At 45.6% G+C, this 12,389-nt stretch overlaps 1 protein-coding gene across 1 annotated transcript in view; it reads left to right on the top strand.

Annotated features, from left to right (window-relative positions):
- The window catches only part of LOC126284968 (uncharacterized), a 149,953-nt gene that overhangs the window by 110,500 nt on the left and 27,064 nt on the right, over positions 1 to 12,389 (top strand). The window contains exon 3 of the mRNA XM_049984246.1: positions 11,075 to 11,208. Coding sequence (XP_049840203.1) covers positions 11,075 to 11,208 — 134 coding nt within the window. The remainder of the gene's footprint in view (positions 1 to 11,074; positions 11,209 to 12,389) is intronic.

The following is a 12,389-nucleotide window of genomic DNA, read 5'->3' as shown; positions in this document are numbered from 1 at the left end:
GCTTTTGTTGGCGAGGGGCATTCCCAGTGGAGGAGGGATGAAGGTTTCTCGGCAAACCACTTAACTGAACAATAGGTGAATGATTTACCGATCAAAAGGATGGCTTATCTCCAGGCTGTCAGAATCCTCTTGGCAGAACAATACATGAAGCATCTGCCAATCAAGAGTACAATAGGCACGCCCCTGAATGTATACTTGCCTGTTAACGTAGGCAATCCGCAATGTGACAAGATGCCCTCGTTACTCGACTACTGCAGTATTTCCGAATTGGAAGAGGCCATACTGCATCCCATTGTAGAGAACACGGCAACAGTACAAGAGCAATTGCGCTAGTTTCTCTGCTTATTAATGAGTGTAATTGTAAAACAAGTGATGTACCGGGTCACACATAATAAATTAGTTGTAAAAGTGGTCGCATTACCAACATGTTTTCAAACGGCTGTAGCAGGGAAATGCTACGTTTCCAGACATGGGTTCCAATTCAGAATATTATCTATTCATTCCCCTCTACAAATCATAGAAGTTTTTAACGGTAATTTCCGAACACTGTGTATAACAGCGTTGTTCGCAAACTGCTTCATGCAGTTTCCATAATCTATTAGATTATTTGTATATATAGTGAACGGTAACGGTCTTCTACCCCTCACCACGGTTAGGCTGAACAACCACTCCCCCACCGCTCTCCTCCTTTCATGAACAATAGGCCTTACCGAGATGGGTTGGCCCGCACGTGGTCAGCGATACACGTAGCTGTAACGTACGTGCAACCACAACAGAGAGGTATCTGCAGAGAGACCGCACCGACCAGTCGTTTCCGAAGAGGGCAGCTGTTTTTTTCAGTAGCTGGAATCTGGCCTTGTAACATTAGACAACGTGGCCTAGCTGTGCTGGCACTGCAAAAGGTTGAAACCAAGGAAAAACTACAGCCGTTACTCCTCCAGATGACATGCAGCTCTACGCTACTGCTAAATGATCGTGGCATCCCCTCCGGCAAAATATTCCAGATGAAATAGTCCCACATTCGGATCTCTGGGTGAGGACTGCTCAGAAGAATGTCATCAGGAAAAACAAAACTAGCACAGAATGTTAGATCCGTTAATCGAGTATATATATTAGAGAACTTGAAAAGAGATATGGATAATCTGAATAACGAATAGTTCAAATTTGCATGTAGTAAAGTGCAGTGGTGGGAAGAATAGGACTTCTTGTCAAGCGAGATCAAAGCTACAAATATAAAATGAAATAGGAGTAGGTCTAATAATTAATAAGAAAATAGGAATGTGGGTAATCTACTTCTTACGGGTTAGATGCTGGCTGCTACGGATTCATCTCAGACTAGCTCTTACACCCACATCCTCTATGATTTGTTGGATATACTCCAGTCTCTGTTTTCCCTTTCAGTTTTTACCCTCTATAGTTTCCTCTAGTACCATGGAAGCTATTCCCTGGTGTCTTACCATTTCATATCATTGTGTCCTTTGGCTCTGAGCACTATGGGACTTAACTTCTTAGGTCATCAGTCCCCGAGAGCTTATAACTACACTACTGGTCATTGAAATTGCTACACCACGAAGATGACGTGCTAGAGACGCGAAATTTAACCGACAGGAAGAAGATGTTGTGATATACAAATGATTAGCTTTTCAGAGCATTCACACAAGGTTGTCGCCGATGGTGACACCTTCAACGTGCTGACATGATGAAAGTTTCCATCCGATTTCTCATACACAAACAGCAGTCGACCGGCGTTGCCTGGTGAAAAGTTGTTGTGATGCCTCGTGTAAGGAGGAGAAATGCATACCATCACGTTTACGACTTTGATAAAGGTCGGATTGTAGCCTGTCGCGATTGCGGTTTATCGTATCGCGACGTTGCTGCGCGCGTTGGTCGAGATCCAATGACTGTTAGCAGACTATGGAATCGGTCGGTTCAGGAGGGTAGTACGGCACGCCGTGCTGGATTCCAACGGCCTCGTATCAGTAGCAGTCGAGATGACAGGCATCTTATCCGCATGGCTGTAACGGATCGTGCAGCAACGTCCCGATCACTGAGTCCACAGATGGGGACGTTTGCAGGACAACAACCATCTGCGCGAACAGTTCCACGACGTTTGCAGCAGCACGGACTATCAGCTCGGAGACCATGGCTGCGGGTACCCTTGACGCTGCATCACAGACAGGAGCGCCTACGATGGTGTAATTAACGATGAACCTTTGTGCACGAATGGCTAAACGTCATTTTTTCGGATGAATCGAGGTTCTGTTTACAGCATCAAGATGGTCGCATCCGGTGAACGCACAATGGAAGTGTGTATTCGTCACCGCCATACTGGCGTATCACCCGGCGTGATGGTATGGGGTGCCATCGGTTACACGTCTCGGTCACCTCTTGTTCACACTGACGGCCCTTTGAACAGTGGACGTTACATTTCAGATGTGTTACGACCCGTGGCTCTACCCTTCATTCGATCCCTGTGAAACCCTATATGATATTTCAACAGGATGATGCACGACCACATGTTGCAGGTTCTGTACGGGTCTTTCTGGATACTGAAAATGTTAGACTGCTGTCCTGGCCAGCACTTTCTCCAGATCTCTCACCAATCGAAAACGTCTGGTCAATGGTGGCCGAGCAACTGGCTCATCACAATACGCCATTCTCTACTCTTGATGAACTGTGGTATCGTGTTAAAGCTGCATGGGCAGCTGTACCTGTACACGTCATCCAAGCTGTGTTTGAGTCAATGCCCAGGCGTATCAATACCGTTATTAGGCCAGAGGTGGTTGTTCTGAGTACTGATTTCTCAGGATCTAAGCACCTAAATTGCGTGAAAATGTAATCCCATGTCAGTTCGAGTATAATATATTTGTCCAATAAATACCCGGTTATCATCTGCATTTCTTCTTGGTATAGCAATTTTAATGGTCAGTAGTGTGCTTAAACCTAACTAACCTAAGGACATCACACACATCCATGTCCGAGGCAGGATTCGAACCTGCGACCGTATTGTTCTGTCCTTTCTTCTTGTCTGTGTTTTCCACATAATCCTTTACTTACTGATTCTGCAAGGGACTAATTTTCGGCATCCTTATGTAGCATCTAAAACGCTTTGATTCCCATTTTTTCCGGTTTTCCCACGGTCTAGGATTGACTTCCATACAATATTGTGCATTGAAAGTGCACTGTCAGAAATTTCTTCCTCAGATTAAGGCCCTTGTTCGATATCAGTAGACATCTTTTTTCTAGGGGTGCACAATTTGCATATGCATGCTTGCTTTTAACGTCTATCTTGCTTTGTTTATATTGTATCATTTTGCTTCCAACGTTCAGAATTCCTTCACTTCGTGGTCCCTAATTTTGATAAGTTAATAGCTATTTTCATTTTTGCTACTCCTAGTTACTTTTGTCTTTCTTCGGTATACTCTTAATAGCTGCTGCTCACTCATTAGACCATTCATTCCATTGAACGTGTCCTGAAATTTTCCCTCACTTTCACTGATGATAGCAATGTTATCAGCGAATCCTATCATTGATATCCTTTCACCTTTGTTTCATTTCCGTCATTGCTTCTTTGAGGTGCACATTGAGCAATAGGGGCGAAAGACTACAGCTCTGCCCTACAGTTTTTCACTGTTGGTCTTCCAACCTTACGATTCCATCTTAGTTGTCGTACATGTTGTGTATTAACCATATCTTCCTACAGCTTATACCTATTTTTCTGTCAATTTCAAACATCTTACACTATTTTACGTTGTCAAACACTATTCTCTGTCGACAAATCCTATAAGTGTGTGTTTATTTTTTGTAACTATTCTTTCTATTACCCAGCGCAACTCGAGAACCGATTCATCGTCGTAGTATACAATAACTCACAAACATCATTGTCAATGTGCAGTGGAGCACCATCCTGTTGACAAATGAAATCATCACCGTCCTCTTGCAAGTGCGGCATGAACTACACAAAATGCCTTCTCCGTTGGTCTGGCAGCCATGTTGCTCAAGATCACTGGGGAATAAACTTACTGAGTGCATAACCATATAGTTGCTAACTTGAATACTGACATTCTTTTATCTACATCTATATGGATACTCTGAAAATTACATTTAAGTGCCTGGTAGAGGGTTCATCGCACCTCCTTCACAATTCTCTATTATTCCAATCTCGTATAGCGCGCGGAAAGAACGAATACCAGTATTTTTCCGTATGAGCTCTGATTTCCGTTATTTTATAGTGGTGATCGTTTGTCCCTATATAGGTTGGTGTCAACAAAATGTTTTCGCATTTGGAGGAGGAAGTTGGTGATTGGAATTTCGTGAGAAGATTCGGTCGCAATGAAAAACGCCTTTCTTTTAATGATGTCCAACCCAAATCCTGTATCATTTCAGTGACACTCTCTCCCATATTTCGCGATAATACAAAACGTGCTGCCCTTCTTTGAACTTTATCGGTGTTCCCCGTCAGTCCTATCTGGCAAGGATTCCACACTGCGCAGCAGTATTCTAAAAGAGGACGGACAAACGTAGTGTAGGCAGTCTCCTTAGTAGATCTATCACATTTTCTAAGTGTCCTGCCAATAAAACGCACTCTTTGGTTAGCCTTCCCCATAACATTGGCCGGCCGCGGTGGTCTAGCGGTTCTAGGCGCGCAGTCCGGAACCGCGTGGCCGCTACGGTCGCAGGTTCGGATCCTGCCTCGGGCATGGATGTGTGTGACGTCCTTAGGTTAGTTAGGTTTAAGTAGTTCTAAGTTCTAGGGGACTGATGACCACAGATATTAAGTCCCATAGTGCTCAGAGCCATTTGAATCATTTGAGCCATAACATTTTCTGTGTGTTCCTTCCAGTGTAAGTGTTGAGATTACTTCCAATAACTCTGCGTACTGTAAGCCACAGTACGGTGCATTGTGCAGAGCACCTCGCACCGTCATTTCATTGGAGTCAGGAATGAGTTTCGTACATCAAAGTAACTCTAACATATTCAGGGCTGCAAAACTACTTTTTTTTCATTGATTAACTTCTAGCACGCCCTGGCAGTTTTTCTGCAGTTCAGAGCTGTAAAATGCGAAGTGTGTGTTGTTCAGTGACGCCGTTAAGACACATCGATAATTGTTTAGAATTTCGTAAACTGTATGCACCTGGTCATTAATAATAACCAATGGTCATAATCTTTCATCTTCACCTTAGAAGTTCCTCTAATTCCACGGATAACTCTTCAATTGCGCTGTATGCATAAGTCACTTTGCTGCGGAATCTTTGCTGTAGTTTCAGAGCTGGAATTATTTTAAACTTTGACTTGTGAGACAGACCCAGATGCCTCAGTGGGTGGGTGACTAAGAGGCGTTCGAGAAAGCGGTCTAGGAGCACAAACCAGCAGAGGAAGTTGGAGATCGTTTCAAAGAACTTCCAGTCGCATACAAGCTGGCTTTAAAGCTCTTGGTCGAGTCATAGATAGCCTTTTTATTAGTAGTGGTGAAATAAACAGAAATACGAGTGACAAGGCATCTGATGTTTTGTTACAGTGTGCTTTATGTGCTGTTGTCGGACTTTGTGGATAGGCCCAGACGGTGCTAGTAGATTGTTGATGGGTTCTTTTGCGAAATGCTCCAGTCGCCAGTCTCACGCTACTGTTGTGGAGTGGATCGAGCAAATTTAATACTAACGGAACTGAGGATGTGAACTTCTAATGGGGCTGGGTTAGTGATTTGTAAAACCAATCACAGTGAAATGAATACCCTTAGCTGCTTACAGGCGTTGATATAAGTCAACAGGAACAGTTGAAAATGTGTGCCCCGACCGGGACTCGAACCCGAGATCTCCTGCTTACATGGCAGACGCTCTATCCATCTTTTTTTAATCTCATTTGGTTCGCTTTTGTTCGTTGCATCTGCTCGGGGCGGACGTCGTAAGACATCCGTTTTAAGTTTGTTGTTGATCGATTAACTCCGTTTTTTATTATAGAGGGCAGCTAACCCTCTGACCGAACACGCTGAGCTACCGTAACGCTTGGTCCATCTGAGCCACCGAGGACACAGAGGATAGTGCGACTGCAGGAACTTATCTCCGGCACGCCTCCCGTGAGACCCACATTTGCAAAACATATTGTTCTGCACTATATTCCTAGTGCCCCTGCCCATCATACTCATTACTTGCGGTTTACCCGCCGATTTCCGTAAGAATTTGGGCACTGTTTGTGCATCCCCGCGGAAGATGGTCAAATGGCCGGTGAGCTTATATATGATGGTATCTGTTCTTTCGGACATCCATGATCCATATTGTAAGACCATATACTACTGATACTAAAGAGGGTGGGTGGAAGGATGACATTGCTGTTAAAATGTCATGTTGTAATAAAACAAAAGCTAACCCAAATAACAGCATAAGCCAAAAAGGTATATTTCTGGAATGTACCAAAATGCTAGTTCCATGATACTTGGGGCTATATGATCATAAGAACTATAACGCTAACCACCGCTGTTGAACTAAAACCAAGCCAAACCAACACCAGGGCGGGCTCTGAGCACTCCATACCTCCTCTCTACATAAAACTACCTTGCGGTAACAGGGGGTAGGGGTACAGTGTGGGAGGGAAGAGCAGGAGGTGAATTGCGTCCGGGCGCGAAAAAAAGGATCGGGATAATTTGGACCAAGCAATCAACCAACACTAAGAAGTGATTTCCACATTTGTATAAATTATCAAATTCGCCACCCGGTTTTAACATCTTATGTTCAAATGGCTCTGAGCGCTATGGGAGTCAACTGCTGTGGTCATCAGTCCCCTAGAACTTAGAAATACTTAAACCTAACTAACCTAAGGACATCACACACATCCATGCCCGAGGCAGGATTCGAACCTGCGACCGTAGCAGTCGCACGGTTCCGGACTGCGCGCCTTGAACCGCGAGACCACCGCGGCCGGCAACATCTTATGTGGCTCACACAGCTAACTTCGCTAGAATCTACCCCAATAGTAACAACCATGAGATGTGGAACAGGTTCGCAAAATACGTCGTAGTAAAGTAACACGCCATAGTAAAATATTCAATGTACATATCCACCAAAGGGAAGCACTAATGGAAACAAATGCCAAAAGCAGTAAAAAAGCGTACGTAACTCAGCACCTACCCCACTAACAGATGAAACACACACATCTCACTCACAACTGCCAAAATGTCTACAGAGATCTAGCAGAGAATAAAAGCACGGCGAGTTGTTGGGCGAGGCGTCTGTCATCACCGCAATAAGATCTTGCAAACCTGTCCGATCTCCTGCGTGGTGGCCGGTCGCACATACCTGTGACTGCTGCAACGTTGTAACGTGCGAACACTCTCGTTCGAGGTGATCAACGGAGCCGGCTGGAATGGCCGAGTGGTTATAGGCGCTACAGTCTGGAACCGCGCGACCGCTACGGTCGCAGGTTCGAATCCTGCCTCGGGCATGGATGTGTGTGATGTCCTTAGGTTAGTTAGGTTTAAGTAATTCTAAGTTCTAGGGGACTGATGACCTCAGAAGTTAAGTCCCATAGTGCTCAGAGCCATTTTAATTTTGATCGACGGATCACAAACACCTCGCTGCCCAACAAGACGTGTCTGTTGGTAGTGCTGACATACTTGTACAACAGTTTGGGTACTCAAAGGTATGTGCCCACCGGATTCTTCACCGCCTAACAGAAGACCATAAAGAGCGACGGAATTGATTGCGCGTTGCGGCGCTGATCGTGACAATTTTTATTGACGCTGATCGTGACAATTTTTATTGAACATCGCCTCAAGCTATGAAACATGGGTTCACTACTTCGAACCTGAAACAAAACGGCAATCTGTGGAGTGGCTTCATGCCACACTGCCTCTGAAGGAAGTGTCCAATCCGCACCCTCAGCCTGTCATGGTGACAGTTTCCTAGTACACAGAAGGGATGATTCTGTTTGACGTACTCCCACATGGCACATTGTTTAGTTGTGAAGTGTACTGTGCTACCCTCAGGAAACTGGAGAAACAACTTCAGCATGCTGGGCGCCAGGAAAGTGCAGATGAACTTCTCCTACTCCATGACAATGCAAGGCCTCACACAAGTCTACGCACCCGAGAGGAGCTCACAAATATTTTTTGGACTGTTCTTCCTCATTCACCCTACAGCCCGTATCTCGCACCTTTCGATTTCTATCTGTTTGGCTCAATGTAGGATGTACTCTGCGGGAAGCAGTACGTGGGTAATGGGGAGGTTATTGATACAGCAAGACATAGTCTCCGACATCGACCATTAAAGTGGTACCATGTGGCCATACAGGCCGTCCCTGTACGCATTGACGGAGATAATGCTAAAAACTAGGATTTTGTAGTCAAAAGATTGGGGAATAATTTGCTGTATTCGAATTCTGAATAAAATCAACCTGCTTTCAGAAAACAGTGTGCATCTCTTATTGAACGACTCTCGTACTTTATTCTCGTGTCATGTCACGATACTTCACGATGTGGCGATCGATCTCCCGGTGAGCAATGGTCATGGACAGTATGGATATTTTGAAAGTAGCTCTGTTCTACCTCGGTGGCTACCTCCCGTTACACGCAATCTGCTGCCCCATGCGCTTTTGTTAACATTAAGATGAGTGGTCCCCAACTTTTCTTAGACTGTTACCCCTGAGTGCAATCAGACATTAGCTAGTATTCCCTCCCTCCCCTTCCACCAAATTATGAAGAACTTCAGCACCTAATTAAACTGTAGAATGAAAGACTTTTCTTGAAACGCTTTTCTTTATGAAAGATTAATGATATTTAGTGTGTGTGTGTGTGTGTGTGTGTGTGTGTGTGTGTGTGAGAGAGAGAGAGAGAGAGAGAGAGAGAGAGAGAACATGATGAAGCAATTGACAGTGTATCGCAAGTGCTACCCACAATTCCTTCTGAGATGAAAAAAATCCACTTGTTACACAACATACTTTCCCTACATTACTTCTCTCCATTGCGGCATTTGCTTGACCGACAAACTGCATCCCCATTTAAAATGAAACAGGGTCAGATGTGTGCACTATGCTTACTGTAGGTGAATCACTTTATTGCTGAACTGGCTTTGAACTGGCGCAAATTGTACAACTTCAGACTGTTAAGGCTTTGTGTCTAACCAGTCTAATAATAATAATAATAATAATAATAATACTGTGTACACAATTACGTGGTTACTGCTGCGTTGTGCTGTCCATTAATTCATTTATCTGTTTCGAAGAGAGTAAGGAAGCAATTTCTGGACGACTGCAGGTACTATCTACAACTTGGAGAAGGCATTGTTGTGAAATACACTCCTGGAAATGGAAAAAAGAACACATTGACACCGGTGTGTCAGACCCACCATACTTGCTCCGGACACTGCGAGAGGGCTGTACAAGCAATGATCACACGCACGGCACAGCGGACACACCAGGAACCGCGGTGTTGGCCGTCGAATGGCGCTAGCTGCGCAGCATTTGTGCATCGCCGCCGTCAGTGTCAGCCAGTTTGCCGTGGCATACGGAGCTCCATCGCAGTCTTTAACACTGGTAGCATGCCGCGACAGCGTGGACGTGAACCTTATATGCAGTTGACGGACTTTGAGCGAGGGCGTATAGTGGGCATACGGGAGGCAGGGTGGACGTACCGCCGAATTGCTCAACACGTGGGGCGTGAGGTCTCCACAGTACATCGATGTTGTCGCCAGTGGTCGGCGGAAGGTGCACGTGCCCGTCGACCTGGGACCGGACCGCAGCGACGCACGGATGCACGCCAAGACCGTAGGATCCTACGCAGTGCCATAGGGGACCGCACCGCCACTTCCCAGCAAATTAGGGACACTGTTGCTCTTGGGGTATCGGCGAGGACCATTCGCAACCGTCTCCATGAAGCTGGGCTACGGTCCCGCACACCGTTAGGTCGTCTTCCGCTCACGCCCCAACATCATGCAGCCCGCCTCCAGTGGTGTCGCGACAGGCGTGAATGGAGGGACGAATGGAGACGTGTCGTCTTCAGCGATGAGAGTCGCTTCTGCCTTGGTGCCAATTATGGTCGTATGCGTGTTTGGCGCCGTGCAGGTGAGCGCCACAATCAGGACTGCATACGACCGAGGCACACAGGGCCAACACCCGGCATCATGGTGTGGGGAGCGATCTCCTACACTGGCCGTACACCTCTGGTGATCGTCGAGGGGACACTGAATAGTGCACGGTACATCCAAACCGTCATCGAACCCATCGTTCTACCATTCTTAGACCGGCAAGGGAACTTGCTGTTCCAACAGGACAATGCACGTCCGCATGTATCCCGTGCCACCCAACGTGCTCTAGAAGGTGTAAGTCAACTACCCTGGCCAGCAAGATCTCCGGATCTGTCCCCCATTGAGCATGTTTGGGACTGGATGAAGCGTCGTCTCACTCGGTCTGCACGTCCAGCACGAACGCTGGTCCAACTGAGGCGCCAGGTGGAAATGGCATGGCATCGCAAGCCGTTCTACAGGACTACATCCAGCATCTCTACGATCGTCTCCATGGGAGAATAGCAGCCTGCATTGCTACGAAAGGTGGATATACACTGTACTAGTGCCGACATTGTGCATGCTCTGTTGCCTGTGTCTATGTGCCTGTGGTTCTGTCAGTGTGATCATGTGATGTATCTGACCCCAGGAATGTGTCAATAAAGTTTCCCCTTCCTGGGACAATGAATTCACGGTGTTCTTATTTCAATTTCCAGGAGTGTATTTAGCATTTGTTACGTGTATGTCTCACTTTTTATCACCAGCAATGTACGGGACAAAGCGTAGAGGGTGGACTATGTGAAGGGACCTCTCACATCCCCCGGATTGATGCTGCCAACTGAGGAAAAGTAATTGTCGATAACTTATATAAATAGTATTAGTCTTACAAAATTGTGATTATGGTAACAATGATATTTGGGAAATAATTTAGTTTCGTGGCTGAAAGAGATCGAATCGTTTAGTTTCTATCCCTCAGAATCTCATTTTATCCACCTCAGGGGGCAATTAATCCCCGGGCTGGGAACCACTGATTTGGGTTGATGAATACTGGTGAGAGTGAGCCGGCGACGGTTCTGTGTTGGCAGCTCTGCGGTGACGCGCGCCTTTCGCGGCTCTTCGCGGTCTGGACGCGCCGCCTTCGGCCCACTCGACCCGCAGGTGACGCGGAGGGCGCTGTTGCAGGCGCACGAAGCAGCCAGCAACGTCTCCATGCGAGCGGGTAAGTAGCCGCAGGCAGCAGCGGAGAAACGCGACTTTACATCTTCCGCGTTTTACCTAAACCCATTGCCAGATTACGCCAGAGCGGGCCCCGTAGTAAGTGCTAGTAACAGCCCCCTCGATTTGCTTTGGGCCTGAAAGTTCAGTATATAAAATAAAACAACTCTTTACTTTGGTCCCAAAAGGATACGTCCATTTTCTTGGATGATTATCGTCGCTTCACGCAGTCTTCCTGGTTGTTTTTCTTGGATTGCGTCTGTAAAACATCTCAGTTGTTGACAATAAATGTCAGCCATGACGGTTACGCCTCGGGGAAGCAATTCGTAGAACACCACACCGTCGCTGTTCCACCAGATGCATAACATCTGTTTACGGGGAAACATTCCTTTCTTTTCCTTATGTTAACATAAAGACGCCATTTGTCGTCACCATTGGCGATATAGGATAGGAATGGCCGGTGTTCTTCACGAGCCTACTAATGACAATGCACGTACGGCCATCCGCCGACTTTTTGTGATTTTGACTTCCAGCTTGCGGTAACCACACATCCGATTTTTGAACCTTCCCCATTGCACGCAAAATCGTAGCAACCGGAATACCAATATGCAAAACAAAAACGCTATGAAGTTATGCACCAACTTAATGTAAACGCTATCTTACTGCAATTACATTTTTATAAGAAATCCACTTCATTAAATTTGTGCAAAATAATGAAGTTAATACAGTGATTGACAGGAGGCATTCAAGGATCAGAAACGGAATTTAAGAAAAGAATTTTAACTGAAACCAAATTTAACAAATAAAGATGACAGTCTTCTAGATACCGATTTAAAAAGAAATTAGCCTTCTGAAAGTACTGAACACTGGCCCTTAGCTTCCAAGCCTACAGCGTTGTAGTTACAGAGCTACTGGCTCATGTTATTTTTAATGGTATAGTGTCTCACGGTAAATTACTTTAATTACATTTTAACAAACGAGGATCCAGCAGGGTAGGTGGAAGCACGGTGTGAAAACTGGCATCCTTTCGTGCACCATTTTATGGGTGTTATCAGGAATAAAATCGCACTCCTGTTTTCTCAGGGGCAAACAAATCTTTATAATGCCATTTAGTTTGAAGATGAGGTTTACCTCGAAACATATCGCTAAACAAATAAGTAATACAATAGTTGACGAAGTTTATGA

The sequence above is a fragment of the Schistocerca gregaria genome, chromosome 8 (assembly GCF_023897955.1).
Source record: "Schistocerca gregaria isolate iqSchGreg1 chromosome 8, iqSchGreg1.2, whole genome shotgun sequence".
NCBI lineage: Eukaryota > Metazoa > Arthropoda > Insecta > Orthoptera > Acrididae > Schistocerca > Schistocerca gregaria.
The sequence above is the reverse complement of the archived record's forward strand: the minus strand, read 5'-3'. Positions and strand labels throughout refer to the sequence as shown.